This window comes from Hippocampus guttulatus, chromosome 15, assembly GCF_054856545.1.
Source record: "Hippocampus guttulatus isolate MCC_2025c chromosome 15, RoL_Hgut_1.0, whole genome shotgun sequence".
Classification (NCBI taxonomy): Eukaryota; Metazoa; Chordata; class Actinopteri; order Syngnathiformes; family Syngnathidae; genus Hippocampus; species Hippocampus guttulatus.
Window position 1 is genome coordinate 12,671,719 of NC_141275.1, and position 24,764 is coordinate 12,696,482.

Here is a 24,764-nt window from a genome sequence, read left to right on the forward strand (position 1 = left end):
TGGCCGCATCCTCAAAAGCAAGATGGCAGCTGTTGTCGAGAATGTTGTCAAACTGTAAGCGTTCCACTTTCCTACACCCTTTTTTCGCTTTTAGACGACAAAAGTTGCAGCGAACCCGCGACGACCATTTCATTATTAGTCTCCCTGTCGCGTCGCTTGGTTTCTTGAACGACATTCCCACTGGACGGTTGAAGGTTACCAAACGCCGTCGGAGCGTCGTCGAGTGTTCTGTTGGTCGAACATGTCCTACAATGAAAGTTAGCAAGCTCGAATTTGACGCCTTCGAGTCGAGTCACTGTGATACGGCAACTTATAATGTGTTCGTGTGAGCACAATGGTTTCTGTGTGGTTAGTTTGAATCTTGCAATGCTATTTTGACAGCTAGCTCGCGTCGGTTGGCACCACACAAGCCAGGCGTCTGTCACGCTAATGGACTCAAGTTATCCAAAGTTGGCCTTTGGGGAGGGGGGCAACTTGTTTGACGACAGTTCTAAATTGTATTGCATACTCCTCATTGTCATACCCCTTCAAAGTAACTTCTTAGTGCGCCAGTTGTTCGTTCTGAACTACAGTTGTCAATGTGATAGACGACTCCATTTTCCGCGTCGTCAGTCAGTTCTGCTCGGAGTTGAAGTTTTACGGCAGGTGCTGGGGGGGGGGGGGGGGACTTCAGATGCCATCGGAATACCAAGATGTCCTTTGACTCAGAAATCCCAAAGCGTCATCGAAACTTTCCTCTAAATGTGAAAAATAAAAAGAGTGATCAACTTCCAACTGAGGGATCCCCGCCTCTACACCTTTCGCTATTCATAAATTCACCCATACACGTTTTCCTATTCCAGCTATTTGCTGAAAAACATTTTTGTGGTCTTTCTGAACTACCCTTTGGAGTTAGGACTTTTTGTGATCTGTAGAAATTGACACAAAATAAGTTCCACGGTACAAGTTCTTGTCACTACTCTGTACTCACCCATACCGAATACCATATTTGATACTATATTCTGTCTCCCAATTGTGATGGAATGGTTTTTATCGAAATTTCTCTCAGTTAAGGGGGGCTCTATGTGAAAGGAGTACACACAGCAGATAAGAGACGAAGAACACAGTCTGGTGTAATATAAACAATGGATGAATGGGGAAAGGGCCACATTGCTATTTGCGGAGGTGGATGTTAACTCATTAGCTGGTGACAGCGATCTGCTCAATGTAACGCACACTTGATTTCCAGCTAAAGTCGCTTGTCATATAGATAATTAAAAACTGAGAGAAAAATGGATGATAGGAAAAAAGTAACTGGTCTTGTAAGGAATTCCATGAAGAGGCCCCTGCAGCTTCGTCAGGAATATGTATTGAATTCTTTCTCCCTGGTTGTTGTGACGTTTGTAGGTCATGTTGAATCCAAAAGAAATTCCAATGCACTGAACGTGTCTGAGTATTTATTACAAGTAGTAAGTGCATCCGTCTCTCTTGAAAGCAGGAAGTCAGGCGAACCCACTGTCAGGAGATAATGGGTAATAAACAATGCCTCACAATAGCGAGGATGCCATCTCAATAATGTTTTTTTTTTTTTGGTGCGTCAGCAGGTTGGGTGAGCAGTACTACAGGGATGCCATGGAGCAATGCCATAACTACAACGCTCGTCTGTGCGCGGAGAGGAGCGTGCGCATGCCTTTCCTGGACTCCCAGACGGGTGTGGCTCAGAGCAACTGCTACATTTGGATGGAGAAAAGGCACAGGGGGCCTGGTAGGAATCAACATGGCTCTGCCTCTTATCACATCAAATTAGAAAGACGTGTATGTGCAACGTGTGCATTCATGTGCCTGCTTGGACTGGAGGCATTCCGGTATTGTTTTGTGTCGTCAATTAACGAAACCGTCGCATTCTTTATTCCGTTCTAAGCAAATTTCGAGAAGCATACCAGATGGCGTCTCATCTGTTCCTCAGGCAGGGCTCCGGGCCAGCTCTACACTTATCCTTCCAGGAGGTGGCGCAAAAAGCGAAGATCTCATCCTGCCGAGGACCCTCGGCTAGTCTTCCCCTCAGCAAAGTCTGGTATTTTGGGGTGCTATGCACTTGAATGGGGTACCGGGGGGAAGGGGGGGGGGGGGGGGGTGCTCTCTTGGACACTCAAACGGATTGATGGAGACGCGCTTTGGCGTTTGTCTGCACAGAGCTGGATGTCGGACTGAAGAAGGATGCGCTCTTGTCATCCGATGGCAGCAGCCTGGAGGCCTTGCTGAAGGGCGACTCCCTGGAGAAACGCGCACCCGCCGATCCCCGAGCGTCCGAGGAAGACTCCAACCCCGGCGACTACGCCGTCGGCCTGAACCCCGCCGCACGCATCAGAAAGGTTCTTCGACACACATCTGCACACGTGATGCTACGCAAACTAAGAGTTTGCGCAAACTTTTGTGCTCAAGGGTCAGTCACCAAATTGTATAGTTTACCTCTCGCGGTTGTTGAAATGAATTAAGTGTGTTTAGAAAGTGCGTCAAAATAAATTTCACTGTGATTACAGCGTATTGGAGGGGTGTTTTGAGGATTCAAATGGAAAACAAAGCCTTTAATTTTTATTTTTTTTAATTCGGTGTGTCCAAATTAAATTTTGTACAGTACAAAAAGGTGTCGACACATGTGCAACCAAATGATCTCGGTCATTTATAAGTCAATCAAAAATGAAGCCCTCACGGCCCATTTCCCGTGCGCGCCTACACGACATGGCAGAAAATCTTGGAACCCGACGACTTTCTCGATGACCTGGACGACGACGACTACGAGGAAGACACACCCAAGAGAAGAGGCAAAGGCAAGGGGAAGGTGAACAAGTGCACGAGACAAGAACACACTTGAGCAACTGGTTTTCGGGAGAAGTCATAGTTTCAAGATTGCTTATGCGCGTGTGTGTGTGTGTGCGTGTGCGTGTGCGTGTGCGTGTGTGTGTGTGTGTTCAGGGTCGCGGGGTGGGCAGCGGCGGCAGCAGCAGGAAGAAGCTGGACTCGGCAGCGTTGGAGGAGCGCGACAAGCCGTACGTGTGCGACAGTGAGTGACGCCAACCGTCTGCGGCTGCGCCTTGGCCGCCATCTTGTTTCCGCTCCCGTGTGATCCCGTCAGCTAGCCAAGCCGCCGTCGACGTCATCTACGCCTTAATGTGTGTCGTTTTCGACCCGAGGGGGGTGGCATTCTTCTGAGTGTCTCTCTGTGTCTTTCTTGTCTCCTCCCCCTCTCTTTCAGACGCTATCAAACAAAAGCATATTTCCAAACTTTCTGAAAAAGGTATATCCGCTTTCCTTCTCTACGTCGTCTGCATGTCAATGTTGAGTCTCACTGACGGGTTGGTGTTTTTTTTTTTTGTGGCTCGCAACCGAATTCGGAGGAGGGCAACAGCTGATTAGCCGTCTTCACACGCTATGCACGCTGTGCTTCAGTCTGCTCGTGACCCATGTAGACAGAAGCACCTGATTTCATTTCCTTTTTTGCCGGCGTGCGCTTCATCTCTTGTCTCTTCGATTCTCACTGTGCACCGGTTTGCTGTGTTTTTTTTTTCCAACCTTGCGAGACGAGGTTCTCTTTCATCCTCGTCTTTGAGTGATGGTTAACCTACCAACTAATATGAATTTATTTAATCTTGTTTTCAGTCCTAAATCCATCTATTTTGTTTTTTTTAATCCTTTCACTTGAGATTTTGAGGGAAACCATCTATTGGTACAATTTCAGACAACTTCATGTCAAAACTCACCCAGTGGGTATAACATTTGCAACATGTTTGCCAGATACACACCACAGCTTCCTTTCGCCACATGCACGCTGTATTAACCAAGCACTGTGTGAATATTTGGAAATCAGGTTCAAAGCAATTTGAAGATGACGCATTTTCATGGCTCGGTGCAACCAAACCGAAGCCATCATGTATTGCGGTAGACGGGAAAGATTGTCCAGTTCCATTGTTATCTCCCATCGACCATTCTAGTAAATAATCCAGTGGAACCTTCACAGTCAAACGCGAATTGCATTAGATGGAATTCTAAGTGTAAAGAAAAGACGGGCCGTATAGTTGAAGTAAAACTCGTCACCTTTTAAATTCTGACACTAGTGGCGTTGGATTGGCATTGCTGGAACGCGCGTGTAAGTGTACGTTAACTAATTTGTGTGTGTCTAACAATATTTAATCGCCTGTGATTGCTCATATTGGACCCCACGGCCAGAAAAAAACCCCGCACCCAGCCATGATATGAGTTGAGTGAATCATTAGTTGTAGGACGACATAATTGGTCGGTTGTTGCAAAAGCGACAAAACAGCCTTTGTGGTGGGTCACACATGTTGCTGTCATTTCCGGTGTCGGCGTCAGTCTGCGGCAAACGCTACAAGAACCGTCCCGGCCTGAGCTACCACTACACCCACTCGCACCTGGCCGACGAGGAGGGCGAAGAGAAGGAGGAGATGGAGATCAGCGAGCCGCAGACACCGCTGCCGGAGGCGCCCAAAAGTAAGCGGCAGGCGCTCTTTTGGCTCGGCGGGACGTCTCGGGTGGCGGCGCGGCGCGGCGCTTGAGCTTCTCCTTATGTCCCCGTCAGCCCCGAAGAGAGGCCCAGATGGGCTGGCCTTGCCCAACAAGTACTGCGACTTCTGCTTGGGAGACTCCAAAACCAACCACAAGACGGGCCAGTCAGAAGAGCTGGTGTCCTGCTCCGACTGCGGTCGCTCGGGTGGGTCGCCGTGCGCTCGCCGCCTTCTCCGCCCGCTCAGGCAAACGCGCTAACAGACGTGTGTGTGTGGGGCGGGGGGTGTTTCAGGCCACCCGTCCTGCCTGCAGTTCACCCCCATCATGATGGCCGCCGTCAAGACATATCGCTGGCAGTGCATCGAGTGCAAGTGCTGTAACATGTGCGGTACCTCCGAGAACGACGTGAGTTCGCGCGACATCCATCGCGGCGGTCGTGCCGAATTCTTTGAAAAAGCTTTGGCTGGATTTTGGTTTTTTTGTTGTCTCTTCAAGGACCAGCTGCTCTTCTGTGACGACTGCGATCGAGGTTACCACATGTACTGTCTCAAGCCGCCCATGGCAGAACCCCCGGAGGGTAAGTCTGCAGATTTAAAAAAAAAATTGACTTTGATTACCACTTAACTTTCTTAACTTTAGCACTGAAAGCAAAAGTTTTATTTTTTTTTAAGCCTTTCTGTTATAGTGGAAAAAAATGACAAAGTCAAATGAAATATGATATAAAAGGTACGTTTGGACAAGGCCAGATGACCAAATGAGGTTGTCAACTGACTGGCGTGTGCGTGTGGTCAGGGAGCTGGAGTTGTCACCTGTGCGTGGACCTCCTGAAAGACAAAGCGTCCATCTACCAGAAGCAGGACGCCCCGCCCTCGTGATGGCCGCTCCTTCTGCACATACTTCGGCCGCGCCGGCGTCGCGCAAGTGTGTCCAGAGGGAGGCCGTGATTAGTCCAAAGGGAAGTACGTGCTACCACGCTGGCCTCATCTCTTCATATGTGACTGTTACACACTCCATTTTTTTTTCCTTCCCGTGAGATCGGCGGAATTATGCAGCAGGCCGTGCAAAGTGGAGCTTTAAATTTTTATTTTTTTTAACAATTGAATTGAACAGTTGATCTCAGTACACTTTAGTGGATGCCAATTTGGGTTCTTTTAGATTTCGGAGACCTTTCACATCGTCGCACGCAGGCTGAAATTTGATTTCCCGACAAGCTTGTTCAAAGGGTTCCAAAGGCTTCAAGACGGCAGGGAGGGGGTCACGTCTCAAGTGAAGCATTACTCAAAAGCAAATGCGCTCCTTGTGGGAGTCCTTTTTAAAAATTGGTTTGGGGTCTTTGACAATTAATTTTTTTAAAGAGAAGCACGAAGTTATCGATGGACAATAATGATCACGTTTGATTGATATTTAAGATTACTGTCACACTCAAAAGAATTGTATAAGTATGTAATTCAAATTTTTGAAGTATGACCGTTTTTCTTGTTGGTTGTGGCTTGTAGTAAGGCGCTGCATCGTTTCAAAAGATTTTGCAGCAATTGAACAAATCCTCCATGCTACATTTTTTGGCTTTGTTTCAAATAACAGTTCCTCTGAGGTTCTATTTGCACGGCGTGCTGGCCGAAATGCGCTGCTGGGTCATGTATGTATCAGTTTCTCATCCATCTTTGAGGGTAGAATGCAAAAATAGACCCCCCGCCCCCTCCCTTGTCATTCCCAACAGCTCTTTGGCACCTTTTACTACCACACAGGCACATAATTGCTCCCACCAAACGCCAATGTTAAGGTCTTCCTCGCTGTGTTGTAGCAGTTCTACGTTTAGTCTCCCTTCCAACTCACCTCGATTGTTTTCGAGTCATCATTTGCTGCGATAAGACGCTCGAATGAGACCGTTTTCCTTGCTTGCGTGGCGGCCACGGAATGTTTTGTTGGATTTGGACACGGGCTCAGCAATGATGCGCCCTCAATACATCAAGCGCCGTTTCCCTCAAAAGTGTGAAACAAAGGCCACCGTGCACCAACAGAGAAGCACTATCGGCGCTTTGGATTTGGGTAGACAACACGGGAGCGCGGTTCATGGTAAAAATCACTGTAGGCGACTTCCCGTAGGCTGACTGATGGAATGTCCCATTGTACTTTTCACTGTAGGAAAATAAAAAATATATATACAGTATATACTAAGCATTATGATGTAGTACAGCCCCCTCTTGAGACCTTCAATGACGTATTATACAGTACGCTACCTGTTAAATCACAAATCAGGCACAAGCAGAACTATTGTCGTACTATTTTATTGCACTCAGGATATAACAGTCTATCAATCCCTAGTTTAAAAAAAAACAAAAACTTTCCCATCACATTTGAATAAAATTAACACTGTCACAAAACAGCCGTTAAACAAAACATTCAGTCTTCGGTTTCCATTTGATTTCCGTCTCGGGTGTGCTCCCTTTTCAGCAAACCTAAAATATTCTACACACCGACACAGATGCATTCATTAGTCTTACGCTCTAATTTCAATATCAAGAATGCCACAAAACGAGGAAATCAAATCACTTTAGTGGAACATTTAAGACAATATCGTTTTGTACCAAAAATGTGGCTGGTTATTCACCTCATAGAAAAATAACAGATTGCTTTGATTGTATGATTTGAAAAAGGAGCAGCAATAGAGAGCATCAATTAGATTGCATCTCATTTATGCACCAAGTACCGCTGAAAGTTTGTGCTGAGCAATTGAAATATTCCACCAAAGTGAATTCATTGCGATTCGAATCTTCATACCTCAGTGTGGCAAAATCAAACAAAACTAAACTAAAGTTGATGACACTCATTAAATAGACATAGAATATTTAATCCTAACACCTCTAAACAATCTCCGGACATAATTTTGACCGTACCAATACTAGTTGAGAGGCTGAAAATGTGCATTCCAACTCCTGACACGTTCAAGTTGTCCCTCAAAGTAGGACATTCGAGCCTCATAGATTGCCGCGACCGTATGTAAATATTACACTCAAATATAGACAATAAATACTGTTGAATTTTTAGCCTGGGTGAGGAACAAGAAAAAAAAAACTGGCCGTGGTGATGTCAAACACTAGAAAATCAGTTCATGAAAAGCGCTGCTGTTCAAAAGACTTGTGTTAGGGAAGCAACTCTAATTTTGACTGGAGCAAAAAAAAAAAAAAAAAAAAAAAAAAGCCGAATGAGGCGGGTGCCCTCGCAGTGTCGCTTGACTTCACATGTGCCCAAAGAGGATGGAGCAGAGCAGGAAGATGGCGTAGAGGAACAACAGGCCCAGGCCGAGGCGCCGATCCAGCCGCCAGCCGTTCAGATGAACGCTCGTCACCTGCGAGAACAACGCGGCGAGTTTTGCCCCCGCTTGTGTGATTTGAAAGCCAAGTGTGGGCGAAAGCGAAGCGCGTTGACTCACGGTGAGGAACACAGACGCCAGCAGCAGGACGACGGAATACACCAGGCCTTTGTTATTGATGGACACCTGCGGGCAGGGGGTAGATGGGGGACAAACAAAACGAGACGTCAAGTGTGTGTGCCGGCTCCGCGACGATAAAAGAAGCGCCAAGGCGAGCCTACGAATGAGCCGTGGTCCACCACCAGCGTGCGGAGAGCCCACGGGAAGCCCAAACCCAGCAAGATGTCAAAGATGTTGCTGCCAATGGAGTTGGACACGGCCATGTCGCCCATGCCTGGAGACAGACGACACGTGAGAGTCCAAAAACGGACACATTGCATGCCAATGACTCGTCCCGTATGTCCGAACTCAAATGCGGCCTTTTGAGGACCGGCCGTGCCCGCCCACCTTGTCGGGCAACGATGAGGCTCGCCATGCAGTCGGGCACGCTGGTCCCCGCTGCCAAGAAGGTGATGCCCATGATGTAGTCTGGGATGTCTAAGGTGACGCTCACAATGGTGACCTGATCGACAGGCGAGCACAGCCACGTCGCAAGATGCTGTCGGTCACGGTGGAGAAATCGGGTCACGGGACGAGCAGTTTCCCGGTCCTTACCATCCACACCATGAGGTAGGAGAAGACGGCGATCCACAGCGTGGAGGCCACAAAGGTGACCATGAAACAGCGATGCCAGCGCGGGACGACGCAGTTGGGCACCGTGCAGTAGAGCAGGAGGCCCAGGGGCCACGTGATGACCCACTTGACCCTGGCCCAGCAGCCGGCTGATGCGCAACGTGTCACTTGAAGCCACGCTACGCCGCTCACACTTCCTGTTCGGCGTCCTCACCTGGGATGCGCAAGGGGTTGAAAGCGCCGCCGCCGTCGTCGTCGTCCTCCGCCGCCGCCGCCGGCTTGTCTCCGGACTCCGCGTGTCCTACGCCGCCCCCGTTCTCCAAACTGCAGGAGCCCACCCGCTTCAGGCTGTTGGCAGCGGAACCCCCTCGGTACTCGGCCGCGCTGCCCCGCGGGCTCTTAGAACTCCGGATGAGTCTCTGCCGCTGGGAGGAGAGAGAAGAGCCTTGATCACAAGTTTGCTCTTCCAAGTCAAAGGTGAGGAAAAAAACAAAACTAAAGAGACAAACGATGGCTGTACTGAATTCTAACGTGTGTGTGTGTTACCTCGCTGATGAGCACACGGCCAGCCATGGAGAGTCTGGTGCGAGGCGAGAAGTGCGGCGTGATCATGATGCGCAGGCCGGCGTCGGAGAAGGACAGCTTGTGAGGGCTGAGGATGAGAAGCTCATCCACCATGACGACTGCGCCGACCTCCTGATTCTGCACTTGAGCTAAAGTCACACGGACAGAAATCAGTCAGCAAGAGGAAAACCTTCCCTTTTGCTGGCCTGCGAGGTTGAGAAGCTTTTTCCCCACTCCTAAGGTGCATTCTCAAACTTTCCCTTCAAGGTTGATAAAATCACATTGATATCGACAACGTATTTTGCTACGAGCGCACTTGAAGCGTGTCCATTTTCCAAACCTTTGTTCAGGAGGGCCATGGCGGTGTGGCAGGCCGAGGCCTCGTCTCCCATTTTGTCCTCTCCGCCGTCCTCTGATGCGACGCAACACGGCCCGGCTTGGCGGAACTGTTGCGTCACAAATGTCCGAAGGTGCGTGTTGAACCTGCCAACAAAGCACAAATATGACGCATCATTTAACGACGAGAATGTGGTCGCACTTTGGCTGGATGAGGGGGGAGGGGGCGTGGCCTCTCACTTCATAATGATGATGTAGATCACGTACATGGTCATGAGGAGCAAAGACTCCCACCTGCAAAGCAAACACACTTAAAAATCGTATTTCACCGTGTGTGCGGCGCGTAACAGAAATGTCTCTCCAAACACCACCACAACTAACGACCGTCGTAAACATTTTTTTAAATCGCTCTGTAACGGCGTCAACCAAATTCAACAAATCAGCTGCCAGCGCTAAACAAGCTATTTCTATTCTGAGCGCGCTCCTGCAGTCGACTGCAATCGGTTGAACTACAATTGGGCTCCGATGACATACGGCGGGACCACCTTGGCGGCAACGTTGGCATTCAGCGAAAAGTCAGCGTTGTACATCACCCGCCATTCCATTAAGTTGAGGGATAAATCAGTGGTTTCATTAAACCGCATCGCACCTCCGCCAGACAGAATAGAATGTGAAGATTTGCCGGCCGTTTTGTCTTGATGGGTTCCAATCATGAAGACAACAAGTTTGTTTCACGGCACGTCGGCCCAACTCACACGTCGGTCCTCGCAAGTGACGGCTCATTCGATTGTAAGCAAGGGCAATGGTGCATGTCACTCAAGAGCATCTTGCAAAAAAAAAAAAAATGTATCAATATGAGGCTGGACTCACCAGACGACCACAGCGTCGTAAATGACCTTGAAGAGAGGACACGTGTGATTACAATCAAAGAAAAGTAGGTCGATGTAGTGGGGCCTGTCGATCTGCACATTATATTGATTGAGTGGAGTTGATTGCACAGATTTTTTTTTTTTAAAAGCAGCTCACGTCATTTAAAGTGCATCCTCGCTGGCATGTACTGCTCGCGCTAACAACACAGCCGCAAACCGTGAGGAGCTTGTTTCTATGATATCTCTGAGAGTTGACGCCAGATAATAATGGGGGGCCAAACTTTGTTCTGAATAATAATAGCCATTTGCATTTTTCCATTTCCCAGAAGCAAAAACACTCAAGATTTGGGATGCGTGCCACTCACCCCGATGAGCGCCAGCACAGACAGGATGTAGTAGGAGGAGTCTCGAAACAAAGACCACCACGTCAGCTTCACCGTCTGTGGGGAGGCACAGCAACGTCACGACGGTGCATGGCGACAAGAGGACGACTATTTCGATCGCAACGTCGTTCGAACCTGGCCCGCAAAGATGCCGCTCAGGCCGATGATGACCAGGATGTTGAAGACGGCCGAGCCCACGATGGTGCCCACACCAACGTCCCCTTTAGTGATGAAGACACCTGAAAAGAACAAATCGCTCAGCTGTGCCACCTACTGGATGGCGGTGGTGGGGGCGCACATTTCGTAACTAGATGTATGACAAAAATGTCACTTGAAATATGGAGAAAATGTATTAATTGGCCCGTGAATAGCAAAAATGAGGACAGTCCAGAAATGGATGCGTATTGCAAAACAAACGTTTCACCAATGAGCGATGTGAAGAGCTCCGGAGCGGAGCTTCCTGCTGCCATGAACGTTGCCCCGGCAACATCCTCACTCAGCTGGAGATTCTGAGCGGGTGGGGGGAAGCAACACTGTTAGAACATTTGTGTTATGAAAAAGCATTCCAGGCTCTCTTACCTCCGATATTTTTTCAAGCGAAGGAACAAAGTAGTCATCGCAGACGATGGCCAGAGCGTAGAACATGTAGATGGCCTGAAAAGACACCCAAGCGCTTTGATCGGAAAAACCAAGACACACGGAGGTGTTGGATTTTGGAATACTCACACAGAGAACGTGCAGTAAGACGGCTCCATTCTTCCGTTGCTCCTTATTGAATATGTCCTCTGGAAACTCGTGAATGGCTGCAAGGCATGATGGGAAGCCTTAACTAAAACGCTGACCCAATTTTGAGAAGTGTTAAAAGTTACCATCATGGTGAAATTTTATAAAACCCAAGTGGCGGACATAATTTGCTGACTCTGCATTTTTTTTGCTCTGCAGGAAACTGGAGTGAGGACCTTCCGTCCTTTTGTTAATGACACTATCAAAATATATTTTAAGAAACAGGAAGGCTGTTTATCATTTCATGTATTTTTCAAAATCCTCTGGCGCTTTCAACCACATTCTCCACAGGAGACCATTTTTGTGTTTGATATGCATCCAGGCGTCATACAGGAAGTGAAAGTGGCAGCTGCTTCCTGTGTGTACTCAAGTGTAAAATATAGTAAGGCGTTTTTTAGTCCATAAAGGACGACCAGGGTGTTTTGATCCAAAAAAGATGGCTTATGTAAAGTGTTTTGAGCACCCAAAAAAACGACCATGTATAGTAAGCCGTTTTTTACAGCTAAAAAAGATGACTATGGATAGTAAGGTGTTTTTAGCCCAAAAAATGACCATCTAGAGGACAATACATCCTGATTTATATTGCGCTTTCACAACAGCTGCAGCTGTAACAATATATTAAGGCATTTTTAAAAACCGAAAAAAACGACCATGTATAGTAAAGCGTTTTTGGCCCGAAAAAACCGACCATGTATAGTAAGGCGTTTTGAGCTGAAAAAAACGACCATGTATTGTAAGGTGTTTTCAGCTAAAAATAAAAACGACCATGTATAGTAAGGCGTTTTTGGCCCGAAAAAAACGACCATGTATAGGAAGGCGTTTTGAGCCGAAAAAAAAACGACCATGTATAGTAAGGCATTTTTAGCCGAAAAAAAAAGACCATGTATAGTAAGGCATTTTTAGCCGAAAAAAACGACCATGTATAGTAAGGCGTTTTTGGCCGAAAAAAACGACCATGTATAGGCGTTTTTGGCCCGAAAAAAGCGACCATGTATAGTAAGGCGTTTTTAGCCGAAAAAAATGACCATGTATAGTAAGGTGTTTTTGGCCCGAAAAAAACGACCATGTATAGTAAGGCGTTTTTAGCCGAAAAAAACCACGGGTGTAGCGATGCGTTTTTAGCCCCCCCCCCCCCCCCCCCCGTCAAAAAAAAAAAAACGACCATGTACAGTAAGGCGTTTTTAGCCCATTCAAGATCTCGGCCTTCCTCATCAAAGCTTGCATGTCAAGCTTTGAGCGACCATATGAAGACCTCTTTGGGTTGTAACTTACGAGCTCAAAAAAGCAGCGCCACTCTGGTTGACTGGTTACTGTGTCCGCTTACCAGCGCAGAGGTGCAAGGTTCGAATCCAGGTCTTGGCCATCATCTGCTGTGTTTGCATAGACCACGTATGTAAAGGCTTTTTTGAGTTGTTACACATGAGGGTTGTACAGCAGCGCCACCGTAGTCCACTGGTTAGGGCATCAGTTTAACAGTGGAATAATGCAGGGTTCGAAACCTGGTCTTGGCCTTCGTTTGCATAAACAGTCAGGCTTTTTCTGATGACCATGTATAGTAGGGCATTATTAACCGAAAAATCGTCCATGTATAGTCAGGTGTTCTTTACCAAAAAATTACCAGCGCAGTGGTGCGTTTTTCAAATCCAGGTGTCGGCTATCATCTGCAGAGTTTGCATATCAAGCTTTTTTGAAAGACCAGGTATGTAAAGGCCTTTTTGGGTTGTTACTTATGAGCATGTTAAAGCAGCGCCACCGTGGTCCACTGGTTAGGGCGTCAGCTGAACAGTAGGAAGATGCAGGGTTCGAATCCCGGTCGAGGCCTTAGTATGCAGAGTTTGTATATTTAATCTGGCTTTTCTGATGACCATGTACAGTAAAGAGTTTTGAAACAAAAAAAAAAACGACCATGTATACTGAGGCGTTTTTAGCCGAAAATAACGACCATGTACAGGTAGGCATTTTTGGCTGAAAAAAAGGACCATCTATTGTAAGGCGTTTTGACCCGGAAAAAAACGACCATGGAGAGTAAGGCGTTTTTGGCCCGAAAAAAAACGACCATGTATAGTAAGGCGTTTTTAGCCGAAAAAAACGACCATGATATAGTAAGGCAGTTTTAGCCGAAAAAAAACACATAGTATAGTAAGGCGTTTTTAGCCGAAAAAAAACGACCATGATATAGTAAGGCATTTTTAGCCGAAAAAAAACACATCGTATAGTAAGGCGTTTTTAGGCCGAAAAAAACGACAGTATAGTAAGCCGTTTTTGAGCCGAAAAAAACGACATAGTACAGTCAGGCGTTTTTGCCCCGAAAAAAACGACATAGTTTTTCAACCAAAAAAATGACAGTATAGTAAGGCGTTTTTGGCCCGAAAAAAACGACATAGTATAAAGGCGTTTTTGAACCGAAAAAAACGACATAGTATAGTAAAGCGTTTTTAGGCCCAAAAAAACGACATAGTATAGTAAGGCGTTTTTGAACCGAAAAAAACGACATAGTATAGTAAGGCGTTTTTGGCCCGAAAAAAACGACATAGTATAGTAAGGCGTTTTTGAACCGAAAAAAACCACATAGTATAGTAAGGCGTTTTTGGCCCGAAAAAAACGACAGTATAGTAAGGCGTTTTTAGCCCGAAAAAAACGACATAGTATAGTAAGGCGTTTTTAGGCCGAAAAAAACGACATAGTATAGTAAGGCGTTTTTGAGCCGAAAAAAAAACGACATAGTATAGTAAGGCGTTTTTGGTCCGAAAAAAACGACATAGTATAGTAAGGCGTTTTTAGGCCGAAAAAAACGACATAGTATAAGGCGTTTTTGGCCCGAAAAAAACGACATAGTATAGTAAGGCGTTTTTGAACCGAAAAAAACGACATAGTATAGTAAGGCGTTTGTAGGCCGAAAAAAACGACATAGTATAGTAAGGCGTTTTTGGCCCGAAAAAAACGACATAGTATGTAAGGCGTTTTTGAGCCGAAAGAAACGACATAGTATAGTCAGGCGTTTTTGGCCCGAAAAAAACGACATCGTTTTTCAACCAAAAAAATGACAGTATAGTAAGGCGTTTTTGGCCCGAAAAAAACGACATAGTATAGTAAGGCGTTTTTCAACCGAAAAAAACGACATAGTATAAGGCGTTTTTGAACCGAAAAAAACCACATAGTATAGTAAGGCGTTTTTGGCCCGAAAAAAACGACATAGTATAGTAAGGCGTTTTTGAACCAAAAAAAACGACATAGTATAGTAAGGCGTTTTTGGTCCGAAAAAAACCAGATAGTATAGTAAGGCGTTTTTGGCCCGAAAGAAACGACATAGTATAGTAAGGCGTTTTTGAACCGAAAAAAAACCACATAGTATAGTAAGGCGTTTTTGGCCCGAAAAAAACGACATAGTATAGTAAGGCGTTTTTGAACCGAAAAAAACGACATAGTATAGTAAGGCGTTTTTAGGGCGAAAAAAACGACATAGTATAGTAAGGCGTTTTTGAACCGAAAAAACGACATAGTATAGTAAGGCGTTTTTGAACCGAAAAAAACGACATAGTATATAATAAGGCGTTTTTGGCCCGAAAAAAACGACATAGTATAGTAAGGCGTTTTTGAACCGAAAAAAAACACATAGTATAGTAAGGCGTTTTTGAACCGAAAAAAACGACATAGTATAGTAAGGCGTTTTTGGCCCGAAAAAAACGACATCGTTTTTCAACCAAAAAAATGACAGTATAGTAAGGCGTTTTTGGCCCGAAAAAAACGACATAGTATAGTAAGGCGTTTTTGAACCGTAAAAACGACATAGTATAGTAAGGCGTTTTTGGCCCGAAAAAACCGACAAACGTAAGGCGTTTTTAGCCGAAAAAAACCGACATAGTATAGTAAGGCTTTTTTAGGCCGAAAAAAACGACATAGTATAGTAAGGCGTTTTTAGCCCCAAAAAAAACGACATAGTATGGTAAGCCGTTTTTATGCTGAAAAAAACGACATAGTATAGTAAGGCGTTTTTAGCCCGAAAAAAATGACATAGTATATAGTAAGGCGTTTTTGAACCGAAAAAAAAAACGACATAGTATAGTAAGGCGTTTTTGAGCCGAAAAAAACGACATAGTATAGTAAGGCGTTTTTGGCCCGAAAAAAAGGACATAGTATAGTAAGGCGTTTTTGAGCCGAAAAAAACGACATAGTATATATAGTAAGGCGTTTTTAGGCCGAAAAAAACGAGAGTATAGTAAGGCGTTTTTAGGCCCAAAAAAACGACATAGTATAGTAAGGCGTTTTTGATTCGAAAAAAACGACATAGTATAACGACATAGTAAGCCGTTTTTAGGCCGAAAAAAAAGACATAGTATAGTAAGGCATTTTTAGCCCGAAAAAAACGACAGTATAGTAAGGCGTTTTTGAGCCGAAAAAAACGACATAGTATATAGTAAGCCGTTTTTAGCCGAAAAAAAACCAACATAGTATAGTAAGGCGTTTTTAGGCCGAAAAAAACGACATAGTTATAGTAAGGCGTTTTTAGCCCGAAAAAAACGACATAGTATATATAGTAAGGCGTTTTTAGGCCGAAAAAAACGACATAGTATAGTAAGCCGTTTTTAGCTCGAAAAAAACGACAGTATAGTAAGGCGTTTTTGATTCGAAAAAAACGACATAGTATAGTAAGCCGTTTTTAGGCCGAAAAAAAAGACATAGTATAGTAAGGCGTTTTTGAGCCGAAGAAAACAACCATGTATAGTAAGGTGTTTTTGACCCGAAAAAACGACCATGTATAGTAAGGCGTAAAGGAAAAAAAATACAATCATCTGTAGTCAGGCGCTTTAAATAATATGATGCTCAAACATAAAATGACATGAAGTAACATAAGCTTAGATAAGATATGAGAAATGATCGAAACGATTTGTGCCGGTCACGGGGGCCTCGCCCGCCAACAGGAGGAGACATTTGGCCATGTTAAGTTGCAAAATGTAAATGTTTGCGCAGTTATGTTTAGACTTTCGCGCCCGTGCCATAGCCCAAACACGGCGCGGCCAGTTCGCGGGATCACGAGCCATTATTCATTTTGTGTTTTTCAGATTGAAATCAGTGAAATCGTTGGGATGTCAATTGTCAAGTTATCACACGTGAAGGGGAAAGCCGATGTGGGCGGCACCGTACTTGCTTCGCTCTCCACGTCATCGCCACGCTTGACATTTGCGCTCTCTCAAGAAGCACGCCGCAAGCCGTCCAGGCTGCTTGAAGTCATGCCACGTGCTCTCAGGTGTTACCGTCACCGGAAACGCTGGGCCATAACGTGGAGCTCTCACGGGCCCTTCGAGGAGTTGCTCTGATGAAGCCTGTTGCCATGGCAACGTTCTCCCAGGGGGATGTTTTTTTCTCTCCCCTTATTTTTGATGGGTGGCAGTAGGAAGCCAAAGGCAAAGAGGGACAGGGGGGTGGGGGGTGGCTGTGTGTCTTTCCCATGGTTAGAGTTTATGAAAAATGGAGAGAAAAAAAGAAGTGACAGCAGCTCGGGATTGCAATGTCTAAAAATATTTATTTTTCCTTTCCAAACTCTCAGGAGAGGTCTGAGAGAGAGCGAGAGAGAGAGAGAGAGAGAGAGAGAGAGGACCGAGAGGATGACAAAAAGCAGACACGAAGGAGAGCGGTTTAATGATGCCGTGTTTGCAGCGAACCTCACACCGAGTGCGCGTACGTTTACTTCCGCTGGCGGCGTGACGCACGTCATAATATGTCGCTCTGACAACACGTGAATCCACACCAGCTTAGACCGAGAGCCTCTTTTCGCTTGATGTCTTTTTACTGCTCCCCAACATACGGCGACTGCAGATGCAAACACTTTGGCTCGCCTCCAAAAGTATTCCAGCACTGAGGCCAACTTCTTTTTTTCCCCCCTCTGGATGCAAACTAAGGCTGAACAATTTATCTAATTCAAATCGACAACACAATGTCGAATGCAATTTTCAAAATTGCACATTTGTAAGTGCCGCCCGATTGGTTTCCACTCTCGTTAGAACCTGACTTTGCGACTTCCATTTCACGCTGCGCTCATTTGGTACAAATTTGTGAACTTGTCGTGAATGCTTAAAAGAGTGCAACTAAAACCGTTTAATAAGTTACGTATCAAATCTACTTTAAGTCGCTATATAAACCAATTATCATCTTAAGTCATGGTTCATTTGCTTTCATTTTAGCATTTGCCGAACATATAAGACCAAAGCCTTTTTTCATTTGGAACCAAAAAAGAATATTTCATCCCTGCTGTGTCATGTAAATTCAATGATGCATTTGGTCTTTGATTTTGCCATCCTTTGAGGTGGGCTCAATACAAAGATGAAAAGGGTGCTGGGGTCTGTCCTTTGGACAGCGTGCGTCCCTGACCGAATCCATCTTGTCGTTTTCAGCAGTTTTGGAGGGATGTCCAATTTCTGAAACTACAGTCGTGCAATATTTTCTCCATTTCATGATGGTTGTCATCACTGTGTTCTGTTAGCAGCCTTGATGACGTACTCATTATGAGGCGATTGCTTCATTTCCATCATTTGAATTGACTGCCACCCCCGCCACCCCTACGTACGGCCTATTTTCATCCAGTGCAACGGTCTGGGCTTCAGAACTTAGCATTTAGTTGCCTAGCAACAACCTCAGCGCGCGGATCGTCAGCTGAAGTTGGATCACGCTGTCTGCCATCTTGTTAAGCAGAGGCCAGATGAAAAGATGAGACAGAGGAGCCTGGGGCCGGACATCGACATGCAATCCCGGAGATGATATCCCTCCGGCGACGGCCACTGGCTTTTTAATCACAAGCACATAACGTAATTCCGTCATGGCTGCCAAGCCTCCCGCCGGGGGAAGACAGTGGCAATACTGGCTACCCGGACCTGCTGTGTCAAAAGATATCTTTCCAGGCTCACGTTGGCTCCTTTAACAAGCTTGTGTCCTCACAGGACACAATTAGGTCCACTTCACCATGTCGGCACAAATCAACTTGACAGATCAATTCCCGTCAGACGGAACAGACAATCACGCTGTGAATGACTGATGAGTCCGAGTTGTAGTCTGCCGTGCGTCCTACGACAGCAGGAATCGGCTTATGTATCATGTATCATCCCTGCTGATATCGTATTGGATCGATATCGGTATCGGACAAAACCCTAAAGCAGCAATATCGGCACCCTGATTGAGAATGGCTTGATGAATATTATTATATTGTATTGATAAGGATATATTGATCATCCAAATGCATGAAGAGGCAAGCAGCGCCAAATATAGCGTCCGCACCAAGGGGTATTTATCGCAAAAGCAGGATCGCGTATTAGCATAATATCATTTGCATACATTCAGTGGAGTGAGCCGTAGCGATGAAGGTGCAACGAACGCAATGGAAGATGGCTGAGTGGCAGCCAAATTTTGGTCACACCGTCTCCGTGTGAATACAAATAATGAGAAGATGAGGAAGCTGCGCGCGCTTATCTTGCCACCACGAGACTTCTTTCTTGTGCAGGCGTGTCAGTCGCGACGAGTGAAGCTAATCGGCTTGGCATCACCATCATCATGTCCAAATTCCAAAAGAAGACAATTTGGTCATTAACTTTGAAATAATTTTCTCCCCGGCAACCGCCTTGAAACATGTTAATGGCTTTACATTCCTAAAAAACTTTCCCCTCACCAACAGGAGAGTGACAAATTATTTTGCCTCCTTTGTTACGGTGCCAAAATCAACCCTATCACGGCTTGAAGCACTTGTCTGACGACGCGAGGTATCACGCAATTGTGCCGTAAAAGCCTACGTCCTCAAATTTTCAACGATGGATGCAGTCGTGTAGTGTCGCAATGATGAAGATATTGAAGACAGAGAGGACAAAAATTGACGTCGAGGCGTAGAGTGACTGACCTGCGTCGTGTTCAGTCACACTCTGGTTGTGGGGCATCTGCTTGAGTTGGCGTGTCCATCGCAACGTGCCGTCATCCGCTCCGAGACGAGACCCAGAAGTCTCTGCTGTAAAAAAAAAATAAAATAAAAGAATAAAAAACGCAAAGGCCATCGGGGCAATGTGTTTGTTTGTTTTTTGTCTGTTTCAAGTTATTTTCTCCTTATAATGGAAAGGTACCAACAATTCTGCCCACTGGCTGTATAAGGCAAACATGATGCATATTTTTGGCGGGGGGGAGGTCAAAATCTCTCATTTTGTGAGAGCAATTTATCATCGTCTTAAAAGAAAATAAAAAAGATTTGTTGACGTCTATTGCGATCAGAGACCATGCGAGGCAGCAGTGAGCCCAACAGCAGTCAGCTGTCCTCGGCCGTCATCTGGAGTGAGATCTTTATAGCGTGTATTTGAACTCTCCGTTCCATTCCTCGACAGCTTATCTCTGGGGTGGGTGCAGTTATTGTGGTGTTACCGGGGCGACGGTGCAGGAACACCCACACACAACAGATGACGGTTTTCATTCTCTTTCGCGCAGGAATGAAACCGACAGATCGTTCCCCAAACGGGGCTGAAATTGATCGTGAAACATCGTCGCTTTACAAGGTGTATTTTGTGGCTGCTTTTTGTGTCGTACAGTTCAATGGGCCCATTTTGAAGAGAGGAGGCTTTCAGGGGGGGCTCGGCTAGTGTGAAATTGGGCTTCTGCCACCATTTTCGCACGAGAGCCTCAGCCTCACAACTCGGCTTTGATTTATAGAGCACTTGAAAACGACCACCTCCGCAGCGGGGTAAGAATTTGTCATCAAATCAAGACGCTTCGATAAGTAAACACCATAAAAAAAAAACTAACATGATGTCGAGTGTCACGCAGAGTCAAAAGCCAACGAGTAAAAATGTATTTTTAAAGGCGATAGTGCACATCATGCATTCTACTGGAAAGAAAAAAAAAAAGTGCAGTCTTCTATGACCACACCGCAAGCTACCACAACATGGCAATCATGATTCTTGTATGTCACGGAATGGTAACTGAGAAGAGATTTTAGTCGGTTAAGGGCACCATTACATAATGGAGAAGGGGCGTTACAGGTAATTATTTGACAACATTATTGCGGCGCCAATAAAAGTGTTCTCGATGCCAAGACTGAAGGTTAAGATTTCAAAATGAAAGAAATACATCAACAAACTGGAAAAACAAAAAGCATCGCTTATTTTGAGGACAATCGTATCACAAGATGTAGAAAAAATATATATTTGAGTGCATTTCACCTGAATAACTCAACAAAGAGAGTATTTCAAATGTTAAATTCCAACACCGCCTCGCTATTCCTCCAAACAACTGCTGCCTGTCTCAGGAGCAGAAAGACAACATCTGATGCTGTCAATCATTGAGAGCGGACTGGGCGGCATCACTACATATCGGCTAGCATAATGTATACAAAGGTTATATTTTTATGATGGACACTCTTATGCCTTGTATAGTATTATAAATGTAGAATGTGGCAAAACTAAAGTAGCCTTCGAGCTAATCTAACCAAAATTAGCTTAATACACTCGCATAAAAGTGATTTTAATGTATTACCGTACCCTAAAGGTTCAACTAAAATCTAGTTTCCGGCCACGCATGTTCAGCAATTATGAAGCGTTAGCATTAGCAAAAACAAAGTGTTAGCATCAACAGAGTTTTCAAAATAGTGGTTGACAGGGCATAGTGACTTTTGTTTTTTTTGGGGTTTGTTTTGTTTTAAAGCAAGTTACTCATGTCACTACATTTAGCAAACTCGCAGCAGAAACGGCACATCCATAAATGGTGCGACAAGAAGAGCTACTCTCGATCCTACACGTCTAACATTGTCCAGGTACAGCCAAAGTAGCTTGGCTGTCACCCTTACGTACAACAGATCACATGTTTTGTCCAGTGCTTTTAATCTGGGCTGCCTTTGGTCCTCAAGGAAAAATTCTCCCCCGGGTCGCAGACGCCCTCGTAATTCTGAGCTGAAGTGTAAATATTCATGACAAGGCTACTTTTTTTTAGGCGACTGATGCTGAGGGCCGGGATGAAATCAAAATGCATTTGACAGAACAGAAATACACACACACACACACACACAAGTGTTGATGCTGCTGATGACCGTGTAGCAGGGTGTGAAAAGTGTTGAAAGCATAATGAGTGAGACAGGAGTATTTTTAGAAGGTGCTTGGGGGGTATGCTTTTTGGCTTCTTCCAAATCCAACTCGTTCAATTCTTTGAGAACCTAACACAAAATACAAGAACTGACCTAAATGTAGAAACTGAGGTCCGAAAGTCCTCACTTCCTTTGACAGGAAGTCAAAAGGAAGTGACACTGAATTATTTCATTCTTACTGTTTTGCAACAAATGATTGCCAGCCGAAATGAATTACTGTATTGGATACCCGATGGACGTGATCCTCAATGATTGGATTTTGACATGCCAGATGCGTTTTACGTAATCTTCCTGCAGCAACTATGAACTACAATTTCAATGCCAAAAAGAGAGCCTCTACCACCTATGATATGTTAAAAAGGAATCTGAAATGGCACATTATAAGGAAACTGCACACCCACGAGTGTGCTCTCTTTGTGATAACTAAACACTCCATTTCACCCAGAAAACTAAACGTGATATCTGCATTGACAAATGATGCTCGATTTTCTTTCCATATTTTTCGCCCCGAGAGATCATCAGGTGTGACATCTGAAATTAGCCCAACTGATGCATGACAAATCATCAAGATCTTTGTTCATCTGTCCATGCCAGCGACATGGAGTGACAGGCAGAGCAATTACGTGCACCTCCAGTAGATGGCATAAGGTACAATTAACCCGTGTGACTACCCGTTAACATTTATAAGACAGAATAGCTTTATGTACCACAGAGTACGTAAATTTGTGAGTAATTTGAGACAAGGGCATCATTATATTAGTAAATATGATTCTATTACATTTTTTGTTAGTGGTGAGCTGTGAAATCTGTTCTAACGTAAAATACAGTTTGTGCCTTGGTTCAATAAGGAATAAGAAACACAGAACTACAACGTATAAAACAACAGTGTGGAACGTTGTTACCATTAGGGTGCAAATTCAGTTAATAGTTTCCAAGGGTGATATTAAGTGAATAAAAAATGTAAAATGTGTTCATATGAATGAACATATTTTTTCAATCCTCACCCAGGGCCACTGGTTCTCACTGGTATGAAGAAACATTTTGTTAACATTTTTTTAAACAATCCTAATCATATTGCCTCCGGTTGTTGACACTGTTGTTGCTGTGCATACGGAAATGAGCGGAAGTGTTAGCAACCATTTCTTTCAACTCACCTGGTGCGTGGATGACCTGAGCGAGCCACAAGACGGCGAGCAGCCCGACTCCGCAGCAGCAGAACCGCTGGAAGGGCCGCCGGTGCCTCGCTGCTCTCATTCCTCCGTTGGCCGCATGTCCACAAACATTTGTTGCGCCCTGTCTTCAAACAACTATCCTGGAACAAAACGCGACCAAACAACACTGCCGCTACCGCCGCTACTGTAATTATTACTGTACTGCCAACTACCTCCCACAGAGAGCGTGCAAAAAAAAGATAAAATATTAGTCAGGAAACGGTTCCACTTTGTTTTTCCAGCCCTACGCACTCGGCGAACAGGCCAGGCCGCTACTGCACCACAAAGCTGCGGACAGCTCGTAGCGCGGCTGTCTGCGTTCACGTGAGCAGACTGAAAGGTCGCCGGCAGCCCCTACAGTGAGGGGCGGCAACAGGAGGCGACATGCTGGGAGAACCCCCTTCGCCTTCCCTCCTCCGCCTCCTCTAGCCTGCACTTCCCTTCAACGACCACAAGAGGGCGACAAAACTCTAGGATAGGGACCGCGTATACCGTAATTGACTCTCATTAAAATGCACATTTTTTTAAAAACTAATTCCACTGTGTAAACTATCAGTAAACTGATAGAAATGCAAGGAAAGCACTAGTGCCACTCCAAAGTGTCGTTCATTTCCCCCCCTAAATATAACAATAAAATGATGCTGGCCATAATCCTTATCAATATTGTCGTCAGGAAGTTTAAATGTCCAACGGTAGTGCCTCCTTGTGGTCAATGGCGCGATTCACCCTGAACAACAAAGTAGTGACGTCACTATTGATTCAGCCTTGGAAAACTCTTTTGGGCTTGAAAGCATCATTGCGCCATCTCTTCCTGGCAGAAAACATCAAACAAGAAAGTGGAGTTGCTATACAAAATACAACGCGTCTGTCTTTTATAGCGGAGTCAAGCGGACCTTGTGCTGCGTGTACGTGGCAGTGAATCTCCCAGTGAAGACTTGATCCTGTGCTTCAGCCCCAAATAAAGACATCGGCCAGCACAGTGTTGCCATCATAAGTCCTCCCAATGTCAGTGCAGGGAGGAGAAAGCATGTTTCTTTGACTAATGTTTAAGATTTACACAGGGGGAAGTCTGTGGAAATACAGTGTTTGTGTTGTGGTGTCATCCGGTACAGTGAACATGACAGCAACTCTATCTCGTGCCACCCCCCCCCCCCCCCATTCAAGTTTCCACCCCACAAATGCTATTATTGCAGTGCTTTCAGTTCTCTGATGATGAACACGGGACTGTACTTGAGTTGTGCCTCATCTTTCCTTCCTTTCGTTCATAAGGAAACATCACATTGTTTGCGTCCTTCAAATTGAATGGACTTTCAGATATGATTTATTTTCAAACGCAATGCCCGTAATTGAGTATTGAGAAACTTAAGGACATTCAAGACATTCATGTCTGTTTCAACTTGATTGCAACGCATCACAGAGTCACGTGAAGCACCCCTTTTCCACTTTAGTTCAATTTTCCAAATCGTATATTTACCTGATTGCTTCACTTACAACCCTTGTTGTTCAGCCCAACAACAACAACAACACCACCACATCATCATCATCTGAAATCTGTTTTGCTCACACAGCAGATGAAAGATCCGATGTTAAATCGCCTGCAACTGAAAGGGCGAGTCGGTGCAACCACAGGGCAGCGAAATGAGAAAAGTCAGCTGGCTCAACATACATTACATTTGCAGTTAGGCACAAAGTCAGCGAACTCACACTTTGACCGTCCTGTCAGGATCTCGCTCGTTAAGGCGTACCCGATGGTGTTGAAAAAAAAAAAAGACCTCTTGAAAGCTACAACGCGAAGCTTTACAGATATGATTTTCACCATCGCTGGCTCCCACAGTCGCCTTTCCAACCAAGCTCGCCTTGCCTTCTTCTACTTGTTCACATTTTTTTTCACCCCCCCCCCCCGCCCCCTCCAATCAGCTCCCCCTCGAGTTTCAACAGCTACAATAAAATCCACACGTTTACATGATTAATAAGTTA

The 24,764-nt window shown here is 45.2% G+C and overlaps 2 protein-coding genes across 12 annotated transcripts; one reads left to right on the plus strand and one right to left on the minus strand.

Moving 5' to 3' along the window:
* dpf2 (double PHD fingers 2) lies at positions 1-11,604 on the plus strand. 8 transcript variants are annotated; one of them, XM_086131366.1, is made up of 15 exons: positions 1-54; positions 1,584-1,744; positions 1,946-2,053; positions 2,173-2,351; positions 2,726-2,818; positions 2,953-3,040; positions 3,233-3,274; positions 4,348-4,485; positions 4,574-4,705; positions 4,793-4,905; positions 4,996-5,077; positions 5,293-9,019; positions 9,112-9,347; positions 9,457-9,576; positions 10,638-11,604. In XM_086131366.1, exons 1-12 carry the CDS (start codon positions 23-25, stop codon positions 5,373-5,375), a joined length of 1,251 nt encoding a protein of 416 aa, XP_085987492.1. In that variant the 5' UTR covers positions 1-22; the 3' UTR covers positions 5,376-9,019; positions 9,112-9,347; positions 9,457-9,576; positions 10,638-11,604. The 8 variants fall into 8 exon arrangements, with proteins under 8 accessions (XP_085987492.1, XP_085987489.1, XP_085987494.1 ...); XM_086131362.1 differs by having other exon boundaries at positions 5-54; positions 1,581-1,744; positions 4,793-5,077; positions 5,293-8,379; positions 8,444-9,019; XM_086131365.1 differs by having other exon boundaries at positions 5-54; positions 1,581-1,744.
* LOC147193953 (sodium/potassium/calcium exchanger 3) lies at positions 6,770-23,915 on the minus strand. Of its 4 annotated transcripts, none has more exons than XM_086131360.1 (17): positions 22,731-23,915; positions 19,357-19,458; positions 11,421-11,497; positions 11,274-11,348; positions 11,119-11,203; positions 10,830-10,933; positions 10,677-10,751; positions 10,313-10,338; positions 9,683-9,736; positions 9,447-9,589; positions 9,089-9,255; positions 8,757-8,967; positions 8,525-8,691; positions 8,318-8,432; positions 8,092-8,204; positions 7,931-7,996; positions 6,770-7,846 (listed from the first exon to the last, which is right to left on the minus strand). In XM_086131360.1, exons 1-17 carry the CDS (start codon positions 22,828-22,830, stop codon positions 7,736-7,738), a joined length of 1,791 nt encoding a protein of 596 aa, XP_085987486.1. In that variant the 5' UTR covers positions 22,831-23,915; the 3' UTR covers positions 6,770-7,735. The 4 variants fall into 4 exon arrangements, with proteins under 4 accessions (XP_085987486.1, XP_085987485.1, XP_085987484.1 ...); XM_086131359.1 differs by having other exon boundaries at positions 19,357-19,461; XM_086131358.1 differs by having other exon boundaries at positions 11,274-11,497.
* Positions 23,916-24,764: the final 849 nt, after the last annotated feature.

Excerpts from the sequence above, each read along its gene's own strand:
- dpf2 (XM_086131361.1), top strand. The coding sequence starts at position 23 with ATGGCAGCTGTTGTCGAGAATGTTGTCAAACT. Across the intron at positions 2,352-2,725 it reads CCGCCGCACGCATCAGAAAG|AAAATCTTGGAACCCGACGA; the intron begins GTTCTTCGACAC and ends ACGACATGGCAG. Across the intron at positions 4,486-4,573 it reads GCTGCCGGAGGCGCCCAAAA|CCCCGAAGAGAGGCCCAGAT; the intron begins GTAAGCGGCAGG and ends TGTCCCCGTCAG.
- LOC147193953 (XM_086131357.1), bottom strand. The coding sequence starts at position 22,830 with ATGAGAGCAGCGAGGCACCGGCGGCCCTTCCAGCGGTTCTGCTGCTGC. Across the intron at positions 8,692-8,756 it reads CAACCCCTTGCGCATCCCAG|CCGGCTGCTGGGCCAGGGTC; the intron begins GTGAGGACGCCG and ends GTTGCGCATCAG. Across the intron at positions 8,433-8,524 it reads CCTACCTCATGGTGTGGATG|GTCACCATTGTGAGCGTCAC; the intron begins GTAAGGACCGGG and ends CCTGTCGATCAG.